The sequence below is a fragment of the Amphiura filiformis genome, chromosome 9, assembly GCF_039555335.1.
Source record: "Amphiura filiformis chromosome 9, Afil_fr2py, whole genome shotgun sequence".
NCBI classification, from domain to species: Eukaryota; Metazoa; Echinodermata; class Ophiuroidea; order Amphilepidida; family Amphiuridae; genus Amphiura; species Amphiura filiformis.
Genome location: NC_092636.1, coordinates 1,383,979 through 1,410,075, shown reverse-complemented (window position 1 = coordinate 1,410,075; position 26,097 = coordinate 1,383,979). Strand labels below are relative to the sequence as shown.

The window sequence follows — 26,097 nt, the reverse complement described above, 5'->3', positions numbered from 1 at the left end:
TTTATATACCAAATCTTAAGATTCTTGTCATCTGTTTGGTTAAGCATCGATTTTGGGAAGAGAAATTAATAGTTTCAAAGCGAACGGCACACAGATTACAATCTGCGATTTATGCGTAATTATAGCGCGTGAAAACATTAACACGTGCGTAATATCATTTTACGCTGGGAAAAACGCGCAGTTTGATCGTGACGCATGTGACCGGTCCATAGTTCATTTCCATGGACCGGTCCATAGTTCATTTTGCGGGCATAGTTAATTCAATGACTGCACTTTCAACCAATCAGATGACAGGAATCTATATATGAGGTATATAATTTTGACTACTTCCCCTCAAAACATGTTGTATTTGTATACCACCAGACTTCCTCAGACAACTGACCCATTGGACTGGTCATGTTATAGATGGCTAGGTATCATCTTGGTACATAGGAGAGGCATTGAATAGTGGCATACATAGGCATTAAAAAGCCATTTGGGAGCATATTGAGTAACCGTCATTAAACAAGAGAGGGGGACTCCACTTTAACTTATCTCATGCATGGGACTGGGCCATTAAGATGATACATAGCTGTCTATCACACCATGACCAGCCCAGTGGGTCAGTTGCCTAATGAAGTCTGGTGGTTCCAGATGCTACATAGCAAAGTTGCAAAAAGAAAGTTCCAGTATTAGATTTATTTCCAAAACTCTGTTTACAACTACTGGATGGCAAAGAACATCCACTCATTTGAGGCAAGGTTGTTTGAAAGCAGGAGTATAAAATGCAATAGAAGTTTATCTTTTAAAAAGTTGTGTTGCAATTTTTTCACCCCCACTTTCAGAGGTGTAACGCAATTATAGACAAAACTAGAGTAAATAGAATCTGGGTACACAGCGAATAGCTATCTGGCAACCATATTTTGACCTTTTGACCCCAAAGTAAACATTGACCTTTGGGGTCATAAATATTTTTAACATGTTTAGAATGTCGTAAGAATCGTTCCTGGTGAATTTGAGCTCGATTGGGCCAATTTTAAACATTTTTTTGGCAAATTTGACGTTTTGACCTCCTTAATGACCTTTGACCCCAAAATAAAAATAAACCACCTCATATACACCGAGAAAATGCATTGTTACAGTTTAAATTTAAAAAATCTACTATGCTTACTTATGGAAAAAAAATTCTTGAAGTTATTTAGCTTAAAACCGGAAATGACGTCTAAATGACCTTTGACCAAAAAAAAAAAAATACCGTGCATGCATCGAGTAACACTAATGCATATATGAAGTTTATGTCACTCTGGTCTGGTTACGTTTTGAGATAATAAAAAAATGAACATATTTGATGAATTTTGGTTTTTGACCGGAAGCAACCCCTTAATGACCTTTGACCCCGAAACTGTAGACACCCCAAAGACCCTGGTTGGTAGCAATGCATGTGTGCTAATGACAACACTCTGCTATGTAATTTGTAAAACAGTGATTTTTGAATATTTTAGCTTTCAGACCGAAATGACCCCTTAATGACCTTTGACCCCTTATCTGTGAACACCCTATAGACACCGTCCAAAGTCGAGTCACATGACCTAAACATGTCACCATCAAATGTTATTTGTGGAAGAAGAGGCATTTTATAGTAAAAATCGCATTTTTGCCATTGTGAGCAGGTCAAAGGTCAAATGGAGTTCAATGTCATGTCACATGCGGGGACATGGTCAGTGGTGTTTGTGACCAAGTATGGTCAAAATCAGTCAAAGCATAGTAGAGCTTGGGCGAAACGTGGCAAATCACGCAAAATGCCACGTATTGCCAGAAAGAAGAAAGAAAGAAGAACTAGAAGGCTATATATTTGTACACAAATACGGCTATACCCGCATGTTATCGGTGTACCCAAACTTACAGTCCTTATTTGCTGAGGACTTAAAATAAAGTAATTGTAAAAAGTCGCCCAATTGGGTAGAAAATGTGTAAAAAGTGAAAGTCCAAGTCACAAGTTTTTATTGAATGTAGGTTGCACTGTCGTAGCACTTAAAATAAAGAAATTGTAAAAAAGTCCCCTCCCAGGGGAGTCGTCTCTCTACTCTCCATAGGTTGCTGTTGTCAGTCTCTCTTACTCACAGTGAGGCTATGCAATATGATTAGGGAAACTATTCCAGAGGGAGTATGTAAATTAAATGGAACAGCCATTTCAGAGGGAGTATGTAAATTAAACGGAACAGCCTTTTTGGGGGCCATTTCAGAGGGAGTATGGTAAATGAAATGGAACAGCCAATGGGTATGTAATTTAACTGGAACAGCCTTAACGCATCACGCTGGTATTTCCAATTATGATATCATACGATCGGTCTGTTTAGTCCTCCGTGTGTGGGGTGGATGGGTGTGTGGGTGTTAGTAACAATATAATTCTCAGGTGCTATCTGTGTACAAATTCTGAGCCCGAAGCTGCCTTATTTGATGAGAAACGCCCGCCCTTTGTTTTAACATTTGGGGCCCTGGGGCCCATAATATTTGACTTATGAGGCCCATGTACATAATTATGTTGAAGTATAATTTCCTAGTGCTATCAGTAGACTCAAGCTGGCCACTGTAGCTACTTTATTTACTGAGTAACGGCCGGCCCTATGTTTTAGCGTTTGGGGCCCTGGGGCCAATATTATGTGATATATGGGGCTCATATGTACATATAACAATGTAGTTCTTAGGTGCAAACTGTGTACCAACTCTGAGCCATAAAGCTGCTTTATATGATGAGAAACGCAGCCCGGCCCTTTGTTTTAACATTTGGGGCCCTGGGGCCCAATATATATGACTTATGGGTCTCATGTACATATGTTGAAGTATGATTCTCAAGTGCTATCAGTAGACTCAAGCTGGGCATTGTAGCTGCTTTATTTACTGAGTAATGGCCGGCCCTATGTTTTAGCGCTTGGGGCCCTGGGGCCCATATTATGTGACATATGGGGATTATATATACATATGACAATATAATACTAAAGACCTATCTGTGTACCAAATCTGAACCCAGTAGCTACTTTATTTGTTGAGAAACGGCCGGCCCTTTGTTTTAAAATTTGGGCCCCTGGGGCCCCCAGCCTTGTACATCTGGGGTCAAAATGGGCAAAAGGCACATCTACAACTTAGGGCCCATACATATGCCACATATGAGCCCTAGTGATCTTGTACTTTTAGAGCTAGGCTTGTCAATCTGTTGCACCATATTTTAACATTTGGGCCCCTGGGGCCCATAATATATAACATATGGGGCTCTTGTATATTTGTAAATATAGAGTACCCCTAGGGCTATCAGTGTACCAACTCAGGGCCATGAGGCTGCTTCATTTGATGAGAAATGGCGTGCTTTGTATTTTCACATTTGGGCCCCTGGGGCCCGTGACCTTGACCTCTGGGGCCAAGATGGGCAAAAGGCACTTCTCTGGGGTAAGGCCCATAAGTGTACCACATATGGGCCCCAGGGCCTTTGTAGTTTTAGCGCTAGCCTTGACAGAATGATGTGTTTGATGAAGGAGGAGAAGGAGGAGAAGGAGATGAAACCCAAGGATGGCAATATACCCGTCCATGCTTCGCATGCGGGTATAAAAGACAGAACACAGCGAATTTGCAAATTCGCTGTGTAATATGCCATTTAATAGAACATGCTTGCCAGTAGCCCAAATCCTAATTTTAGTTTTGGAATACACTAGCAAAACTTGAATAGCACTTAAAATTAGTCCATGGCTGGAGATTCTAACTATACATTTGTTCGCTTCAAGTTTGGAAATGACATAATGCCTTTTTATGCTTGCAGTGCAGGCGTGCCGACAAACCGCCATTGTACGCTCTTCACAATTAACTTTACGAGTGCAATTCGATACTGTGGCCAGCAAAATATGCACAATACGTCCTACCAAACTTGAGGTGAACCAAATTATAACTCCTTAAAAAAATGTCAGCAACCCTTCATATATCATTTAGAACTTGACCACCCATTCAAGATAAAATATGAACTCCCACAAACAACGGAAAGAAAATAATTTTGATGATAAATAAATTCATACATATTTCTCGACAACAGGATTCAAAACAAGTGTTCTAACCAATAACTACATTATGGATCAAAATGGTGGACGGGGTGAGGAATATGTGCATGGTTTTCTCCTGCTACGTATGTTCTTTGACCAATTTGTGGAGTCATGTCGTATGGGTATACGCAAACCTAATCCAGATATCTACTTAGAGACTTGCAAGAGGCTTGGTGTTCAACCCAATGAGGTAGGTTGCTTTTTGTTGTTTGTTCAGGTTTTTTGTTTGTTTTGCACTATAGCAGCCCCCGGTGGCAATCATGAAGCAGGGCTGTCAACTTTTTGGAATTGCAAAGCAGAGATATTCCAGGCGTACCGGAATGGAAATACTGCTAACTGACTTAAATTTTTAATCATGGTATGCAAAATGTGTGAGAGTTGACAGCCCTGCATGTAGACTTGACTGTCAGGGAGGGGGTTGGGTTGCCAAACCAAGGGTAGAATTTTGAGCATATACCATATGAGAATAACAAAAATATTTTTCTATAAAATAAATGGGAGGATTAACTGTCACAAAATGGACTGATACAGTGAGATGCAGGGGTGTAGCCAGGATATTTTGTTGTGAGTGCCAACAGGGGAATTTTCCAACAGTGGATTTTTTTCTTAAATAAATTAGCTTGACCACTCTAATAATTGACTCTTTTGAGCTAATATAAACTGTTTAATAGCACAAGCAAGTGGTTCCTTTGTTAATTTTTCTTTATCATTTGGAACTTTTTGTGTACATTTTCCTAGCTGTACCATTTTTCAATCTAATGTGGCAGTGACGTCAGTGTGCATTTTTTTTGGGCACAGCCTCAAATTGCTAGGATTCTCTCAAAATGCTTGCTTAGGCACGGATTTGCGATAAAAACAGCTATCTCAACTTGACATCACTGCCACATCAGGATGAAAAATAGTATAGGATGGGGTATGTAGCTACATCCCTGGTGAGATGCCTTATGCACAGGTAGGATATATATACATTTATTTTCACCTGAGGAGCCTTTGGGCAAAACAGACTGTAGTGAATCAACATGGAATAATTTGTTTCTTTTAATTTTATGTATACATGCTCTCCGTCATAGGATTGAGCACTCTTTTACACGAAAGAAGAACACAACTTCATGTACATTTATTTTCAAATATTTTTGATTAATTATTTGATAATTCAGGCAGTGTTTCTAGATGATCTTGGACCTAATGTCAAAGCTGCCCGAGAGCTAGGGATGTCCACCATCTTGGTTCGAGATTTCAACAAAGCCTTGCAGGAACTTCAGCAACTCACTGGTATAAATGTAAGTTATTCTGACAGTTTGTAAATTATCTTCTATATTCATGATTCAATAGATATTCAAGTTTCATACAATTGCATAGTTGTATCTCCAAAACCGTGATTTTGTACTATTTTTAGAATAGGAAAAGAGAACTGGTTAAAATTCAATCAAATAAGATTACATTATTTGCAGCTGGAGAAGGCGCCCCGTTCCCAGGATCAAACATTCAACCCTCCACCGCCCGTCCCAAATCGGGGGCAGTTGCAGTAGATTGAGTGAAATGACAACTGTATGTAGTATTACCTGGGCTTGATAATACTAACACCTTCAAGATTGTGTATGTCTTTAAAAAGCATTGATGCTAATCAAGCCAGGTAGCAGCCCCACCTGGCCATGATTTCAATCTCAATATAATTATCACCTTCTGCGGTAAATAATATTTTGTTTTATTTGACCTTTTTCTTAGTCTTGAGTGAGATGTTAATATCAGTATTGCTTGTACATTTCAGGTGTTTGAGAAAGCAGGTCCTATACCATGTAAACCACAACAAGTAGCACATTGCTATGCTACTACTAAGGTATGTTTGTTGAAATCATCAATGTGAACAATGTTCGAAAAATAAGACTACTTATCATGTTGTCCACTTGTCCAAAAATTGCTTGGAACAACCATAATGAGCCATGCACTTCTCCGATGTGCAACCGCTATATTTTGCCTCCAAAAGCTATAAATAAAACTTGACGTCATGTTAAAAAAAATTATATGTTTTACCACAGGAGTTCATAACAATTAGTAAGTTTTTAGAGTGTTTGCTGTTGGACAAGTTTAGAACTGTCAAGTTTTCATCAGGAGTAGCTCTGACTTCTTCAGGACAAAGTACCTAAGAATGAGACATGTAGGCTGCCCCTTGCCTACTGATAGCTCTAAAAAGAGCCGTTCACTGAAGGTTGCCCTTGTCAACAGAGAACAAGCAGACCTCGCCTGTCTGCTTATGTAAAAGGTTTGGTGGTTCTGAAAAGAGCTGTTCACTGAAGACAGCATGTATATAGACTGACCCTCTAATGTAATAGCATCATGATTATGCATTGTTTTGTAATTTAATTTCCTTTTATCATTTTGTGCTTTCAGGATGGAACTAAGCTTCACTATGCTGAGATGGGGCAAGGACCGGTCTTAATTCTATGTCATGGTTTCCCTGAGTCATGGTACTCATGGAGATTTCAGGTAAGTCGCTTACAGATTAAAAGAAAATGGTCTTTGTGCATATGTTAGGTGTCTTTATGTACAAAATGCAATGTATATAAACTGAGCTCAAAAAGAAACTTATAATTTTTCACATCTTGTGAATCACAGGGTCATATCTTAAAATCCTGTCCATCAAAATGAACCAAAATACTCCACTCAAAACACATGTCAGTAACCAAGCAGTTGTCCAACTGACACAACAGCAAATTGCATTGATACGGAACAGCTCCCTGGACCCCTTTTACAGCCCAATATTTGGCACCCAGCACAAGAAATCTGTAAGAATGCATACAAGATCCTTGCATAGATGATAAAAAGGTCTTGTTCCTTACTATTGCACTTACTCTTTGGGAATTATTTATGTTATTTATTTTATTTATTTATTACACTTTATTACTGGCACATAATTACAAAAAATATAACAACATTTTACTCAAGTTAGACTATCTTTTGAATAAAGTGCTCAATCCCAAAAGGGAGAGCGTATAAAAATTCAAAGAACAGACCTTCCAGAATAGGTAGTCGTTACTCTGAGTTTCATGCCTAAAAAGGCAATCGTCAGACGACACGATGAAATGCTTTGGGTGGACTACCATCTCTTAGGAATGTGAAAGAATATACATTCCATGGTGTCAACACAGCCAAAGTCTATTCAGAGTCAGTCTGTCTATCGGAATGTATATTCTTTCACATTCCTAAGAGATGGTAGTCCACCCAAAGCATTTCATCGTGTCGTCTGACGATTGCCTTTTTAGGCATGAAACTCAGAGTAACGACTACCTATTCTGGAAGGTCTGTTCTTTGAATTTTTACAAAAAATATATAATATTGCACATAAGTTACATCAAAAATTACACAGTATTATGAAAGGAACAGTATTTGTTTTAAAAAGTCCAATGAATGGCTGGAGCGAACAGGTGCCAGGCACCTCTAAGACCGCCCCACCAAAACAAAAAAAGAAGGGAAGGGAATTATCACCTGTGCAAGGATCTTGTAATCATTCTCACAGATTTCTTGTGCTGGGTGCCAATTATTGGGCTGTGAATGTAGTCTAGGAAGCTATTCCATGTCAGTACATTTTGCTGTTGTGTCAGTTGGATAACTGCTTGGTTACTGACATGTGTTTAGAGTAGAGTATTGAAGTAAACCTGTGCGTAATTTTGGTTCATTTTGATGGTCAGGATTTTAAGATATAACCTTGTGAAAAATTATAAGTTTCTTTTTAAGCTCAGTTTATAATTGAAATTACCTGTTTCATGCTTAAGGGCTGTGTAATATATGAATACAATTTCCAAATGGCATGCCAAAAATTGATTGCCCCTACCCCTCCCAACCTGCCAAAATATTGTTGTGAATCCAAACCTTAAATGGTCAAGATATAATTTGAACATAGCGAGCAGGAAATGTTGCATATTTGAATGTTACTGTATTGTCTTCCTAAGCAAGCCTGTTTAGAGCATCTTATTGAAAAGGTGCTCCAGAAATGTATGCCAAAAATCACTTACCCTCCCAGATATGGTCAGAACAATACAAAGAAAGTTGAATACTATTATTGGCTATATCTCAAAATTAATATTCCCAAAATCCGATTCATTTTGCTTGATCACATCACAAATGCATCTTTACTATTTTGCGATGTAGATCCCAGCTCTGGCTATGGCAGGTTATCGCGTCATTGCATTGGACCAAAAAGGCTACGGGGATAGCAGTTCTCCTGATGGTAAGAAATGATAGTACTGTAATATTAAGAAAATTGGCATCATGGTGAAAAGCCCAAGGTATAAATCCATGGTTATAAATAGAATTTAAAAACCAGATGAATGTTCTGAGTTTATAGCTATAGAAAGAATTCAATTCTACAAGTATATCAGTGTTACATTGCAATTTTATGCATTTTGACAGCTTATTAAATTCCTCAAAGTTTAGTCTGTTTGAATGATAGTGCGGAAATGAAAATAAGCATTCATGCATGTGTAAATAATTGTATCTTATTCAGTTGGATATATTTCTTTTTGACATTGAGGGGGGATGGAGTTAGAAAAATTTCTGGAAGCACAATGTACAGCGAATCCAGTATAAGTCTATGGTACAAATGCGCGCAAAGCGTACAAATTTTTTTTTGCCATATTGAAGCTAAAATGATGAAATATGGTGCAAAAGTGGAATATATTCATGTGAAGCACACATAAATTGGCACTTTTGGCGCTAAAATGGCCAAATATGAGGTTAATTTGCTTAGAAACCCACATACAGGCATCAACATTAGGGAGGATCATTGTATGGACTATCCCCCTTTCTTTTTGTAATGATACTGCGACCCTGGGATCTACACCTATGATCTTATTTAGTTCAAATTGTATTGAATTTGGTGAGGTGTCAAGATGTGTAGAGCACCTCTCTTCAGGTCTTCATCTGAAAAACTGTAACTTTCTTATTGCATTTTAATGTTTAAATGTTATCTCTTAATTAAGTGCAATAAAACTTTTTTCAATACACCACCATTGAAGACATAACCTTAATCTCCCACACTGGGGTGTAAATTTCAAATGGAATCAACCATTCAAGTAACCCCATTTGAAATTCACACTCCCCGTGGGGGTTTTATGAATTTCAACTGGAATAGCCCATTTACTATATTTTCTCTCACATGAATAGAAATTGAAGAATACACTCAGGAGAAGCTGTGTGCTGATATCATATCATTGATGGATGTATTGGTAAGTTAAATAATACGCTTATATGGCCAAAATGACCCTTTCTGTGGTCAGAAGTCTTTAATAATTAAATTGACTGGAAGTAAGCTAGAATGAAAGACAAAGATAAAAAGACTAGTTTGCGTCTGACGTCATTTGTCAATTAAAGTCGAAATCGGTTTGTTTACAAATTACAAGTGTCGTGATGATGACTTGCTGAACGCGGTGGTATAACCAGGCTCCTTATTGTTAATTTTGCACCTTCAAACATACAAACCATCTCAAAAGTTAGGTATTTATACTAGTTAACTTTCTTTCGCTGAAGGCACCATGTCAACAATGCCTAGAAAAGTTGCTTTTTGCCTTGTAAAAGTACGTAATTTTTCGCCATTCACTGCTATTCCTTTTCTCCGATCAGCACCAGATAAATCGACCTTCCTTTTTTACGCACTAATTAACCAATCAAGGATCATAGAGAATTTGATTGACAGTGACGCCAGACGCAAACTAGTCTTTTTTTATACTAGCATGAAAGTTCATAGTCTTTTTATCTTTGTCTTCAATTATAGAATGAGATTTGAAGTTGAATGTACATTTATATGTAGTCTCCTCTGCGCAGCCAGTTTGGTTACGCTCCTCCATGACACAAACAATCTGCCAATGACCATGTATACGACATTTCTGATTAGCTAAGACAATGTAAAGTCTATGAGAACCTGATCAGCAGCGATGCATCCTGGAACTTGATTACCAGCAGGTTGAACTCCTTGCTGAATAATCAGATACGCGAGCACCACGTGCTAGATGACGTCATGGGAAACGGCTAGCCAATCAAAAAGAACTTGTTCGTTATCATTGGCAGGCTGTTTGTGTGGATGGAGCAGAACCAAACTGGCTGCTGTGGAGACTAATTTATATGCAGTGGTGTTGCCAGGAATTTTTCTGGGGGCAGGGGAAAGCGAGGCAAACTTTAAGAAAAATGGTCAAAATGGACTAAAAAGTTCCCAGAAAATGCTAAAAATCTTAAATATTAGGTCGGCCAATTCAAGTTTGGTTGTACCCATGATTTACTCTGCAGGATGTATATGAGTTTGAGCTCATATGAAAGCTTGTTCTTTCATAACCTTGTTTATATTGGAGCAAGGTTATACAAGCTTTCATATGTAGCTCAAACTCATTACTCTGTGACAAAGTAAAATACCACATTCTATGAACTTACTCACTGTTCCTCCTAAATGTAGAATATTAATAAAATGTTTAAAAGATCTGGAGTAATTAATAATTGTTGTTCTTATCAGGGAATCGGACAAGCCACCTTTATAGGACATGACTGGGGTGGTGTTGTGGTTTGGAACTTAGCTGTGTGGTATCCTGAGAGAACAAGGTATAGGCCTATATCTTTTAGAAAGACTTACGAAAAACAGAAATCATGCGCAAATTTAACCTTAAATCACCAGAAATTTCTTGAATGAATATATTTTGATGTTTGCGCATGGTTGGTGTTTGGTGCAATGCAGTACATGGTAGGTTCAAACAATCATAGCAAGCCATGCACTCATCAAAATGCAAAGAAACACTGTCACAAAAACCATGTAAGATTACCAAAGGTATGAAATAAAAAGGTCATAGTTCAAGATGATACAGAACAATACAGGACAACAGAAGTAGCTATTCACCATTTGCACGGAACCGCCATCTTGCTACCAAAACGAGGTCCTCCCTGCAAACGCATGCACAAAAAGTGCATTTTTGTTTCTCGTGCTTTTCTAGCAACGCACCAGAAGGCTTTTGCAGAAACGTGCACAGCAATTAAAGCATGTGTTTGACAGGCGTGTGTACAGTACATGCAACACACACTTTGCAGATAGAATCTCGCTTTTGAGATGACCGTGCGATCTCATGAATAGTCTGTTTACCATTCTCGAGTTAGTAACTTTGATATTGTTTTTATTGTATATCTAAATGTAATGATGAGAAGTATATGAAGAGCTTAGTTTCAAAACCCTTACATCCACTTGCCCATTTTTGAGAACACATAAAAAATCATCAAAAATATCACTGATATATGGGGGGTTTTCAACAAAAGCAGTTTTTAGGGGGATGCTAATCCTACCCAAGCATCCCGCCCAAAACTGCTTTTTTTGCAAACCCCCATATATCAGTGATTTTTTTTGATGATTTTTGCTGTGTTCTCAAAATTGGGCAAGTGGATGTAAAGGGTTTTGAAACTAAGCTCTTCATATAAAAGTATGCAAGAAATCCAACTAGCATGACAGATTCCTTCAAAAAAATTTTTGAGAAAATTTCAAAATTTGATTTTACTTTACTGACTCAAGGAAGGTATACAGACTATAGTGGAAGATGAGACAAAGGCAGGTAGCAAAGCAAGATGGACAAGTAAGTTAAGCAAGGGAAAGAATCACATTGAATCATTCATTTAAAGAACCATATATGTGACCCGATCTGATCCACTCAGAAATCTTGAAAATTGAATTACTAACATTACTAATTTGCTCAGTATCCACTCTTACTGATGTTGAATTCCCTGGTCTCCTGATTACTTGGTTTTTTAAGTTAAGATCCTTTTATGTATCCATTTCCTTATGTTTTTTATTGTTTTTTCTCCTTTTTTGCCTATATCTCAGTTTCATTATTGCCGACTTTAGCCTGACTGGATCAGATCTGGTCACATATTTAAGGGGTGATGTACCTCATATTTGACTCAATATAGAGGGTTTTATGAGTAATTTGTGCCAATTATTTCATCACTTTTGTTTCTTTTAAACACAGGGCTGTCGCAGGTGTAAACACACCCTATTTTCCACCCAACCCTGATGGTAATCCATTGAAGAAAATGTATGAGAAGCCAGGAGTGTTTGACTATCAGCTGTACTTCCAAACCCCTGTAAGTACATAATATATGTATATCACTTATACATATCCAATGTAAATTCTAGACCACAGATTCTCAACTACATTTGTTTGCGGGCTATGGAGGGCCAAAATTGTGTCAGATTTGTATTTAAGAGCCACCTTGGTTTGTTATGTTTACTGTACATTTCAGAACTGTTCAAGGGCCAATCACACTGGTCGGTGGACTGGATCTGGCCCACGGGCTGCCAGTTGAAAACCCCTGTTCTAGACAGCTCATTGGTTGATTGCCATTCAATCACAGAGGAGAGAGAAACAGAGCCCGTACCACCAGTCGAAGTCATCCGATAATAAGGGCCGATTGTTCCATGAAATGCGACAGGCGAGACTGCTACGCAATTACCGTGTATTTTCATGTTCTATCATCTATCGCATATACGCGAAGGTACGCAGTGCTGGCATGATTGTTTGACACGGCACGATCGAACAATCGGCCCTCATGAATATGCAAGAACTAACTGTATACAATACACGGGGACTTTGACTGGTGGTACGCTCTCTGTTTTCTCTCTCCTCTGTGCATTCAATATATTGTTGCTGTTGATGTCAAAATTAACATTCAGAGCATCAGAAATAATGAGATTGAGAATTTTATTTTCAAACAAATATAGACACAAAACAAGTATAAAATTATCTTTTTCTTTTGTGTTTGATAAATTACAGTTCAAAGATTTATTTAATTAGAAATTGAAAAATAAAATGATTCAGTGTTTTTGTTTTTAGGTTTTCTTGATTAGAGCAAACAAATGTCTAGTTTTTAGGTGTAATGTGGGCATTGTATTACTATACATTGTGCTATTCCAGAAATTTAAGGTACAGCCCCTAAAAAAGACATAGGATTCCCAAAAATGTTCACCAATTTTTGCTCTTGGAATCCCCCCCCCCCACAGGGTCATTATTCTCAAAACCCTAAAGAAGACTTGGAGTAATTCCCAAGGAAAAATATTTTAGGCTTGGGAATTCCCCAAAAATGTTGGCAAAAATTTGCCTGTCTTCTTTAGGGACACTGGGAATTCCCAAATTTTTTTATGCTTTTTTTCCAAAATGGGAATTCCCATATTTTGGGATAAAATTTTAGTCTGGGAATTCCTAAAAATGAATGGTAATAATGTACGTGTCTTCTTTAGGGGGTGCCATTAATTTCTGGAAAATAACCTATTGTAGGCTACCTTTGTTTTAATTTTGTTTGTTTGCTTGTTTTGTTTAGGGTGTGGCTGAGCGAGAATTGGAAAGAGATTTGCACAGAACATTCAACTTGTTTTTGAGTTCAACCAAGAAGGAGGTAAGTAAGGTGAATGTAAATCAAAACTATGACGAATTTTGAGTTTTTCTTAACCCATGTGTTATCAGCTTTGGTCCATTTTTCTGAACTGCATGTTTTTTAACCCCATGTGCACTACCAGCCTAATTATCAGCATCTGAGAACTATTGTGATTGGTTACTTACACATGTATTGAGCCAATCAGAGATATGGTAAATAGTCAGTAGGACTGAAGGGCATTAAACTTAAAATTGTCAAGATATCTAAAAGCTCAATTTTGATTGGTTACTCATATGATTATATCGTGTAATTAACCAATTAGAGGCACTGTAAGAAAGGCTGTAGTACCCATGGGGTTAATTCTCAAATGTGGCTGTCATGCATTACAACAGCCATGACAGAACATCTCAGAACCAGAACTGGCTATATTTTGAGAAGTTTTGAGTTTACAAGTCTATATCTCCTGAAAAATCAGACTCACAAGCAAAAACAAATTATAATCTTCCAATTTTGTTTTTAAGATACTTTTGAATTGCACGAATTTCCAAACAACGGTTCCTATGCTCACGATGATTAAACTTTTGATATCACATATGGTGTCAACCTTCGAAGGAACATGTATAGAAAACTATTATATAAATTATTTTGCCATAAACTCATCAGACTCTGATTAAATGGGGATGGAACTAGTGGCTACTTTTTAATTTGGCTGTGTTTATATTATCATTCCAAAACCAAAAAATGTTGTACATTATGATGAAACAAAGGTGTCTCTCAAATACTTCCAATCAGAGCATGCCTAATGTATATCAAACTTTTATCCTCCTAATAAACGTAATATTTCACTAGGTTTGTCATCAGAGATAATAAAGGAGACAAGAAGAAAAATTGATCCCGCCTGGGAATCGAACCCAGGACCTCAGGTTTACAAGACCTGTGCCTTAACAACTTGGCCACAGGAGCTTCGTGATTAGGCTGGTTGCAATTCGAATTTTTTTCTGCTTGTCTCCTTTATTATTTTCGAAAGCGAATCTGGTGAACAACTACATTTATTATATATAATTTTGTCGATCATGCCACTGTTTTTCTATGTTTTATCCTCCTCTAGGATATCAAACCTGGTGAGAAAGTTATAAGTACGGCTGGTGTCAGGGATAGAGGTAAGATTGAAGCTGGTTAAAAGATTGTATACACCAACCAAAAAAGCCTTGGAGAAAGTTAATCATGTAATGTATTACTGTACCACAGATGGCCATAAGGTGAATGTCTTGGTGGGCTGCATGGTTGAACTGGCTCAAGACTTGAGAATTGGGAGTAATGCTGGTTTTGTTACAATTGCTGAACTGGGTACAACTTGCTAAACTTGAGTCCAGTCTTATTTACGGAGATGGGTTGTGGTAGGGCAGTCTTGTAATGAGACTAGTATAGTAGAGTTGTGCCCAATTCAGTAATCGCTCCCTGGTTTTATACTTTCCTGCCGCTTGATGCCTTGTCGCTCTGATGACGATTTAGTTGCACTGCGGAGTCGCATCAGAAACGCTACCGATGACCAGCGGCAAGCCAATATATTGATCACTCCAACACTTTGCCCAAAGTATCAAATCGCTTGAACATGACTTCAATTAAACTTGAGAGCTGTGCTGCTGTATGAAAACAGGATACGATTTTGGCCAATAGGCACAGAGTGGTAACATTGCCTTTCAGAGTCATGCAAATCAGCAGTACACAGCTCGCTGACTGCTGCTTGCAGACAAATGCAAGTGGCACGATGAAATGTCACTCTGCTCAGTGGCAAGCGGCAGAAAGTATAAAACCAGCATAAGTTTCAGGTGTGAATGATTGGAGATACAAACATCCTACTTTTAAACTCACATACTTCACAGTACAGGAGTTGATGATCTACTGGCTCACATATTGTCAGCCTACTATGATAATTGCCCAAGTCATTTTTTGTAATTTTGAGAAAATAGTACAAAAGATGGTTCAAGTATGCATCAGTTACGTAATTATAATATCATTTGTTCTTGTGCAAAGATTGGTGAATAATATGTTTGAACCATGCTTGAACCATATTTTTGCTTGCTTGAACCATATTTGGCACTTTTTCTCAAAATTACAAAAAATGACTTGGGCAGTTAACATAGTAGGCTGAAAATATACCTAGTTTTCAATGGAGAAAAGATTAAAAGTGTAATGGTGAGTAATGCAAGTGGGATCATTTGGAAACACCAATGTGGCTACATTCTAGTTGAAATCCATACACCCCCAATGGAAGACACAACCTTATTCTTCCACATAGGAAGTGTGAATTTCAAATAGGGTTACCTGAATGGGTGACTCTATTTAAAATCTATACGCCCTGTGTGGGAGATTAAAGTTATGTCTTCCATAGAGGGTGTATGGATTTCAACTGCAATAGCCCAATGAGATAAAAGTAGTTGATCCCTATAGGCTAACTGATCATTTGGGTCATTTATTTAATTCTGTAACAAATAAGTCATCTTGAATTCACTGAGGGTCACATGATCTGGGGCATCCCCATAGTCCATTTCTATATTTTGGTTCACAAAACTCTAGTACAACAATGCATTTGGAGGTTGAAAAATAACATGTTGAGTTTTTAGAGTTGGAACTTTCTGATTGTCATGTGACCCACCACATTTGCATGTTTCATCATTTTTGAAATCCTGGACCTTCCAGGTGATTTCTTCTTCCACATCACAACTATCATGTCCAGATGGATCTTGTACATCTACTTTTAAGAGATGTATTGATGGCTTCATCTCATCTTCACAGTGACTAAAGTCACTATCATGTTTTACTGTCATGGGCATTCTTTTATGGCGATTATATTTTGTCGTCTGTTTAAGTTTTGCACTGAGTGTAGTTGAATCCAGATTAGTCCTGTTTGTATCCAATTCATTTTGTTCAAACAAGGGATCTCTCTCTCTCTCTGTGTCAGGTGGCGCTGTGTAGCGCTGCTGTGGTCTTCACAAGAGTACGCCATCTCACTCGATCCGATGCCAAGTGTGTTGCACCTTGCATTCCCTGGTTAGAAACCAGCTTCACGTCATTAGTCCAAGATGTTGGTGGACGCCCTTCCTCGCTTGCCTTCCATGGCCCCTTGCAAAATCTGTTTTTCTACACCTCCATGTTTCCTGACAATATGGCCAAAGTACTTCAGCTTTCTCTCCATTATGCCGCTTCTGATGGTTAGACTTGTACCAATCTTGTCAAGGATCCAGGAATTTGTTCTCCTGTCTTTCCATGTCACTCGTAGAAGCCTCCTGTAACACCACATCTCAAAAGCATCTACTCTTTTCCTATCATTCTTGGTCATAGCCCAAGACTCGCATCCATAAGTGGCAATGGAAAACACAGTTGCACGAAGTAGGCGCACCTTGAGGTCAATGGATAGGCCTCTGCTTTTCCATATGCTTGACATGCCCTGCACAGTTGTCCTTGCAATAGCCAGTCTTCTCTTAATTTCAGTTGTGCTGTCACCACTGTTGTTAATCATTGAACCCAGATATTCAAATTGCTTCACCTCCTCAATCTGTTGTCCATCTATCACAAACTCATCACTTTTTCTCTCTGTCTACAACCATTATTTTTGTCTTCTTTGTGTTCAGGAGAAGGTGTTTTTCTTCACTGGCCTCTTTGATGCGCTTCAAAAGATCAATCAGCTCTACTCTGCTGCTACAAATAAGAGTGGTATCATCGGCGTACCTCAGGTTAGTAATTCTTGTACCGCCAAACTTCACTCCACCTTCAAACCCCTCCAAAGCTGTTCTCATTATGTCTTCAGAGTAGATGTTAAATAGGTTTGGTGATAGCACACAGCCCTGTCGTAAGCCTCTTCCAATCTTGAACCAATCTGTGTCTCCACTACTTGTTCTGACTGCAGATTCTTGGTCTTCATATAAGCAGCTGATCAGATCCACAAGATGACTTGGAAAACCCATCTTTTTCATAGTTTCCCACATCTGAGGGTGGCTAACACAGTCAAAAGCTTTACTGTCATCTATGAAGCACATGTAAAGAGGAAGTCTATGCTCTCTGCATTTCTCAATCACATTCCTGATATTGACAATTTGGTCCCTAGTACCCTTCCTTCACGAAATCCTGCCTGCTCATCAGATATTTCCTGCTCCATTTTGTTCTTCATTCTCTTGATGATGATCTTCAGAAGCACTTTACTTGCATGACAAATCAGGCTGATGGTCCGGTGATTGGCACACTCTTTCAAATTTCCTTCTTTGGCAGTGGAATAAATACTGCCCTGCACCAGTCTCTCGGCCATTTCTTCTTTTTTCCAGATGATACCACATAGACGCCACATTAGGTCTATCCTTCTTTCCCAGTTGCCTTCCACAACTCAGAAGCTACATTATCAATGCCAGGTGACTTAGCATTTTCATTTGTTCCATGGCAAGCTCAACTTCAGATCTCAATGGTGGAGGTTCTTCCTCACTCGTTTCACACTGTACATACACCTTGTCATCTTGTGCCTCAAACAGCTGGGAACTATACTGAACCCATCGCCTTTTGATGTCTACACTTTCGGTAAGAGTGTTACCTTTCTCATCATTTATAACATCCATCCTGGGGTCCACTTCTTGGTAAGTTCTTTGGCAATACCAAAAGCTATTTTTGAGTCACCCTTACATCTTTCCATTTCCACACACTTCCTTTCGATGTAGTTTCTTTTGTCCTCCTTAACACTTTTGGAGACCTCTTTGTTTAAGCGTGCCCATTCTTCCTTTCCTCCATCTGCCTTTGCTCTCTTCCTGTCATCAGCTAGGTTTAAGGTCTGCTGAGAGATCCACGGCTGTTTCCGTTTCATCTTTCTAGGGATGTACTTCTTTGCTGTGCTCTGGACTGCTTCTTTCATGTCTTCCCACAATTCATTTGGGGTCTGCTCCTCTTCATTAACTTTCAGTAACTCATCAAACCTGTTCTTCACATCTACTGAATATTGAGTGGGAATGTTGTCAACATCATACCTGGTAGGTGGTGCATTGTCTCTCTTAGCTCTCAGTTTTAGTTTTACTTTGGCTACAAGTAGCTGATGGTCACTACCACAGTCAGCGCCTGGTCGTGTCCTGACATTTTGGAGTGATGTTCTCCACCTCTTCCTGACCATGATGTAATCGATCTGGTTTCTTGTTCTATCTCCTGGGCTCATCCAAGTCCACAGTCTCCGTGGATGATGCTGAAATAACGTGTTCCCAATGACTAGGTTATTAGCTTCACAAAATTCCTCCAGTCTGTCTCCACGCTCATTTCTGATCCCAAGTCCATATTGGCCTATACACCCAGTTTTCTCCTTCATTTTGCCAATCTTAGCATTCCAATCCCCAGTCACGATGAGTAAGTCTCTTCTAGGTATACTATCCATAACTCCTTGTACCATCTCATAGAAGTCTGTCATCTCACTCTCTGATGCATCTGATGTTGGTGCATACACTTGTATGATAGATATATTTAAAGGATGTCCTTGCAGTCTTACAGTCATCACTCTTTCATTTATTGGATTATATCCCAAAACACACTTGGCTGTGGTTCTTTCTATTATGAAACCCACACCTCCCCGCTTTCCTTCCAGTATCTTTTCCAGAATAGATAAACATACTTCCATCATCTGTAGTGAACCTCCCTTGTCCAAGCCACCACAACTCTGTTACTCCTAGGATCTTAATATTGTTTGCAACCATCTCCTTCTCCACAACTTCAATCTTTCCTCCTGACATACTGCATGTACATTCCATGTAGCAATATTTATTGGCTTCCTTAAAGGGGTGCTGTTCCTTTCCTTCCTGGGACCGTCAAGAACAGGACTTCCTGTAGCAGGCTTTAATCCTGATCTGTCATCACCAGCAGGTGTACTCTGAGCAGCATCTCTCTCTTCCCCAGTAGCCATTGACGTATCTTCCGGCCTGCGGGTCGCACCTTCCGATACCATCGTTTTCTTTTGACTTTGTACTCTCATGCTTACATTCAAGGCCAAATAGTACGGTGGGTGGCCAGGTCCTTCCGTACCAACAGTAGAGGGCCATTCCTGAGTTCTTACAGTACTAGCCTCCTCTTGACACAAACCATCTCCCTGGATGCCAGATGTGAGCTTTGTGTAATTGTGTTTTGTCGTTGACCATACGGTTGATTCCTCCGGCGCAACACATACATCAATGCTGTTGACCATTTACGACTATTTAAACCATAGCTAGTATTCGCTATTTACCCATAGCTGGGTTAAAGAAGGTTCACCCTACGAAAGTGTCCCTTCCTTCTGCCTACTCATACCACACTGGCGAGGTAACATGGTAGAGGCTGGATGAGCTCCGAGTTGGAAGAGAGGAGTTCTTGAAGTCAGCTCTTGCTGTTATACTGACAGGGGGTCTCAGCGCCCCCTGAGAATCCACATCCTACACAAAACACTATGATTGGGACAGCAAGAAAGAAAGATGAAGAGAAGAAGTAAAAGTAAAAGTCACAACACAAGCTGGCACCCACACTAGCTTTTACCCGACAAAAGGAAATGGATGATGTTGTCCGTCTGTGGACAACCTTTTAGTCCACAGTCCGGATTTAATTTGACAGTATCGCCCATTTCCTGATGCCCGTGTGGGGTTACGCTGTCACCTTCACACTGGGGATCTGTGTCCTGTACCGCCAGTGTGATATGATTTATGTACCCATCAGTACTGGAATTCAGCGCCTTTACCCTAGTATGTGGAATAAGAACTCCCATCCTCTACGATACTTAGGACGAAAGCTCCAATCCAAAAACAACACCAGACAAAAAACAAACTACCAAGCCAACTAACTTGGCTCACCTTTCCTAACCAGCTGTGTTGCGAAAGGAAGTTTTAAGGTAGAGAAGGTAGACAGATAGAAGGATGAAAAAATAGAAAAGGATGAAATATAGAGTAGTGTAGGTAGGAGCATCCAAAATGGGACAAGGTGTAAGTACCCAATTGGAAAAAATCCAGCATAGATGGAAAGAGTTGGCACAAGTGCCAAAATGCTGGCAAAAGGTAGTTTTAAGCTCCTCGACACTGGGATAAGGTGTCTCCCTTTACAAGGGATCTAAGGCATGCATTTTTGGTAGTTCTTGATGGACATGGTCTAAATTTTGTGGATCTGTCAATGAATTCTTAGGACTTGATACATCTTCGCTTGGAAATCTGCGATGAAACATATTGATTGGCCCCATTTTGATACCACTCAAACACAGATTACTGTCATCCTGTTTTGATGTCCTCACAGATTTACCCTTATTACCACGTAACTTGACTCTTTTGGAACAAGGACGGGGTGATAGTGATTCCTTGTCCTGAAGAAATCCCCAGTCATGCATTGGGTAAAAAGATCGCACCGATTCCTTTTCCTGATCAAATAAATTCTTGGGTATATTCAGTTTCTCGTTCATTGTAAAAACTGTTAAGTTACTTCGCTTGTATAATTCTTCCAATTCAGGGGGAAACAATGACGCACCCTGTCGTGTGTATATTGCGCGATTTTCACTCTCTGATCTTTCGTCGTATGAACAGATTCCACTGGCATCAGAACTTTTTCTCAGTGATAGCCTCCGTCTTTTATCGACACTCAAATTTTGTAGTGTCTCCTTCTGGCAGCTGCAGTATTTCAATTCTGACAGCTGCTCAATATACTCATCATAGCTCAGTTTTCTTGCTCTGGTGTCAGCGTTCAATTTTTTCAACACCGATTTTCTTTCGAAATCGTCATGGTACACTAAGTTTGACATGTTTGTGCAAGGCTGACATGGCATTGGATTTGAAGGAGCAATACGGCATGAAGGTTCTAAAGAATCATCTTGAGGATTGTCACGTGATCGCATTGAAAGTCTTTTTGGTGGGAACACATTGTCTGTTGCATTTTTACTATAAGGTATACCAGCAGCTTTGTCACCTGTACTTGTATCCTGATTCTGTTTACGTAGTAATACCTTATCTGTCGTCATCGCGTATTGTTGTTTATCACTTCTGTTCACATTGTTTGCAACATTTGCAAAATCTTGCTTTTCATTCGCAAGTTCTCCTTTACAAGAAGGTAACTTGATATTGACTTTATGTTTTATGCCTTGAAAGTCGCTCTCCGGCGATAAGACAGCGGTGCGCATTCTTGTATAAGGTCTGTGCTCTGAAATTTCCCACAAGTTACCTCTCGCATCACATATGTTCATAATCTTAGGTAGGCGCAGGTCATCCGAGGAGCTGTTTAAGGATCTGCTTAGAAGTCTACTGTGTGGTAGTTTTGTGGTTCTTAGTGGTATCTCTGCCATGCGATCCCCTCTGAACGAACTATGGGGTGTATTGATTGTGTGTACTTCCTTCACTTCTTTTTGGCTTGCGAAGAGTTGTTCTTGAAGATAAGTCAGTGTATCAAGGGATGGCAAGAAATTAGCATGGTGCGATGAGTTTAGGTCCTTGTTTTTGTGGGAGGCAAAGAAGTCATGACCTTTTGCCTGAAGGAGGTCATCATTTCCAAAATTACGTCCTTTGAAAGCGCATCTTTCCTTATACAATGCACGGCTAACGCTGTTAGTGAATTGTTGAAGAAATAACCCAGTTTGTTCATTTACTGTAGAGTTTTGTTCAATATCATACTTGCCGAACAGTGTTACACCTTCACCGACGGTCTTCATGGTGGCAGCACCTTCTGACCGCCTTTCTCTACTTCTAGTAGCCATTATGTTTTACGCTATGCTTACCATGGCTATATAAGGTCCAATCTTATCCACTTTATATATCTCAAAGTGCTGAAATCAGGTATAGTTATCAATGTCTTGTGTGTTGATATCTCATTTGATTAAGTGTTAACCAGGCTGGTTTACACATTGTTTGTAATGATTGGATGCTCCTCTGATCATCAATTGACAATATTGACCAGCATAAGAAGTAGAAACATCACAGAGTCTGTCATACAAATTAATGCTGCATTTCCTTGCACAAGTTATCCTATATCTTCTTAATGCTGCTCTGCAGATGCTGATGAAATAAATGTACATAACCAGGAGATGATTCATATCATAATGCTGCTCTGCAGATGCTGATGAAATAAATGTACATAACCAGGAGATGATTGCTACAATGTTGAATTTTCTTTACCCAAAGTTGATGTTCTTGATAAGACTAAAAGTTGACAAGATATTGTTGTCATGCAACCTTTGATAGATAGTATCGATGATTTGCTTGGGGTTGCCAAGACCTTTTCAGCCCAAATAGCAGGTCAAATAATTGAAAAAGTCACCCAATTTATCTTTTAACCATTGGGTTCTTCAGGACAGGTTACTAATGACAGTATATTGGAAGTCACATGAGCCAATGTTGAAAAGTCACAATTTTTTTCCTAAATATTGGTTTCTGTGGGACATGATATGGTCAAAAGTAGGGGGATAAAATCTTTTTAAAAACGTTTTCAAATTGGGCTACCAAATTGCAGGTTTGGCAACCCTGCATGATGTCATGATTGATTCTTGATACTATCAGACATGTTTCTGATGTGATCAATACACAAATCAATAGGCTACTTTGCAATATGCAGAGAAAGTTTGTTTTTATAAATTGATTTATTCTATATCAGATTGATTATTTGTACATTTAGGTATATCTACAAGGTCAGATAAATGTTTGTTCAAGACAGATTTTAATTCTTTAATATTTCAGATACTGGACAATTATAAACAAAAATGAAATGATTAACAACTTGCTATACTTCTAATTTCCAAGATATTAAACTACAATCTACGAAAAAAGTCCTTGGAACGCTTGGTACACTCTGTTGAAATCCCGTGCAGAATTTTATATGATCATGGAAATGACGTATATTTTGCCAGGAAACAAGCATGACATCTACAACAATGATTTACCCTTCCCCTCTCCCCATCAATCAATGTTGGAACACATTGGGAAACCGCTGAAGACATTGGCATTTCTCAACATTGAACGGGGGAGAGGGGGGGAGAGTTTTCCGTTATTTACACGCAAGCGTCCAAGACATATTTCGTTGATTGTCTCTACCGAATGCAAAATATTTCATATAAATTTCGTTTTTGTGTCATAACTCAAAAACTGAATGTCGTATGAGCTTCATATTGCACACGATTTGAGAGTGGATATTGGGCTTTGGAATCATAACAAAATTGTTGAATAAGAAATTGGTTTATTTAGGAGTGGTCACTGAAACCATCCCCTATGCTAAACTACACACGCTTCGTAATTATGGCTCTAAACTGCTCTAAAATGTCATTTTTGTCCCATACCTTAAAAACAAAATGTTGTATGAGCTTCATATTGCACACGATTTGGAAGTATATAATATTCCTTTGAATCATAATAAAATTGTTGATAAAGAAGTTGGAATATTTAGGGAATGGTCACTGAAAACACCTCCTTTGCTAAATTACACACATTTTGTAATTATGACTCTCTACTGTATGATACTGAGTCAAATCTCGTTTTTGTCTCCTAATTCAAAAACACTACAAATATAATTTGTAAAGAAATATTACAATGTTTGCAGCATGTTTTCTAAAATGTTTTTGAATTTTATTAAAACGTTCTGTACCCTTTATAATATAAGCTAACATGTAAATGTTTTCTGTAAAACTTGCGTTTGCTGAGTATAGGCCTATCCGAACGAATCAGAAAGATTATGATGTAACAATTTGAAACAACTCATTTCTTAATATTATTTATAATAAAATATGCTTTTATGTGAGAAATAAAAAGAAAACAACAATTAAATACACTTAAAGAAAAAAATCGACCACCACGGGACTCGAACCATTCACATCAATCAATAGTCAAAAGATTATGAGTCGAAGGTCTAAACCGTTATGCGCCACGCTGTCATTTCATGTCGAAGTAACCAGTTTTGGTCTTTTATATGAGTCAAGTATCGGGGAAAGTGTAAACCTGTATAGTGGAAATGGCAAAGTGCATCAGTTTACCATAATGACAAAATGGTCCAAAATCGACAATTTTATGGTTTTTAGGCCGCATCTCATGAAGCGTGACGTTCGTTACCTTGGCTATACCAATTGAGAATGTTTGAATACAAAAGGAATGACAAATTGATCGCATTTATGACATTTGTTAACAGTTTGCCATTTTGAATTGAAATAAATATCTATACGTATATATTAATATGAATGCAGGTCAAACTGCTCAGTATGCACGTTATTCAATGTAGCAGTTTACCATTACAGATTACCATTATGGGTTTACACTTTACACCCTTTGACTATTCGTGTTTAAATTGCGTGAATCATTGCTAAATTATGCATTCATTATTTTCTATGCTTCTTTTTTTCTTTCTTTGTATTAAAAATAAAGAAAGAAAGAAAGAAAAGAAAGAAAGAAAGAAATAAAGAAAGAAAGAAAAAGGAAAAAAAAAAAAAAAAAAAGAAAGAAGGAAAGAAAATGAATGAATGAATGAATGAATGAATGAATGAATGAACGAAAGACATTTGAAATAAATAAAAACATGAACGTGGAAAAGGGTTGAAGTGACCGCTTATAGGTTCGAATTTCAAGCAGCTTAATCAATGGCTCACGTGGCCAAGTGGTTAAGGCATAGGTCTTGTAAACATGAGGTCCTGGGTTCGATTCCCAGGCGGTATTACTTTTTCTGTTTCATTTATTATTTGCGACGGTGAACCCGGTGAAAATATTTGTTTATCATAAATACATGAAGTATACATTTTTGATTTATTTTTTCTGTCTTTCTTTCTTCCTTTCTTTCTCTATGTTTGATTAATTAATTTAATTATTTCTTTCTTTCTTCCCCAAAAGCCCCCAAATGAAATACTTTCCGATTTAAATGTGATTTTATAATAGTCCTACAAACCTCCTCCACCCTACCCCAAATACATTCCACGCCCAACACCTCGCACGCACACACCCCCACATTATACACACACCCCATACACAAAAATGTGCAGCACAAATCTGCTGAAGATAGTTGTTACATCATGTCAAAAACAAGTTAATGCTATCTACTGAAGATAGTCGTAGTTTATTATTTACTTCCTTACAATCTTAACGTACATGCGGTTTTAGTAGTTAATTAAAACTCATTTTTCTGTTGTCTCAACGCTTCGCTCACCTATCTGACAAGTGCTATGAAGGTGAACTTTAAATATTAATTTTAAAATAAATTAAACAACTCGGAATCATGCAGCTTAGAGCCGTGATACGATTTCTCGGTTTTGAGATATAGCATAAACATTTCATTAAATGCGTGTATGTTAGGGTATGGGGTGTTTCAGTGTCCACTCCCTGAACCAACCAATTTCTTTATCAACAATTGTATTATGATTCCTAAGTACATGGTCTGCTTCCAAATCCTGTGCAATATGAAGCTCATACAACATTCTGTTTTTGAGTTATGGGACAAAGACGACATTTTAGAGCATTTTAGAGCTATAATTGCTAAATGTGTGTATTTTAGCATAGGGGGTGATTAAAGTGACCACTTCCTAAATAAACCAATTTCTTTAGCAACAATTTTGTTATGATTCCAAAGCATATAATCCACTCTCAAATCGTGTGTAATGTGAAGCTCATACGACATTCCGCTTTTTGAGTTATGAGACAAAAAGCGAAATTTAGATGATATA

The 26,097-nt window shown here is 38.4% G+C and overlaps 1 protein-coding gene and 1 non-coding gene across 2 annotated transcripts in view; one reads left to right on the top strand and one right to left on the bottom strand.

Annotated features, from left to right (window-relative positions):
- LOC140160500 (bifunctional epoxide hydrolase 2-like) overlaps nt 1–26,097 on the top strand; it is a 73,859-nt gene that overhangs the window by 17,153 nt on the left and 30,609 nt on the right. Inside the window, exons 5-14 of the mRNA XM_072183733.1 lie at nt 4,055–4,251; nt 5,219–5,341; nt 5,830–5,898; nt 6,450–6,545; nt 8,208–8,286; nt 9,222–9,283; nt 10,558–10,643; nt 12,050–12,164; nt 13,398–13,472; nt 14,560–14,611. Coding sequence (XP_072039834.1) covers nt 4,055–4,251; nt 5,219–5,341; nt 5,830–5,898; nt 6,450–6,545; nt 8,208–8,286; nt 9,222–9,283; nt 10,558–10,643; nt 12,050–12,164; nt 13,398–13,472; nt 14,560–14,611 — 954 coding nt within the window. The remainder of the gene's footprint in view (nt 1–4,054; nt 4,252–5,218; nt 5,342–5,829; nt 5,899–6,449; nt 6,546–8,207; nt 8,287–9,221; nt 9,284–10,557; nt 10,644–12,049; nt 12,165–13,397; nt 13,473–14,559; nt 14,612–26,097) is intronic.
- On the bottom strand, nt 14,341–14,414 carry Trnat-ugu (transfer RNA threonine (anticodon UGU)). The gene has a single exon. It is a non-coding gene; the product is annotated as a tRNA-Thr (tRNA).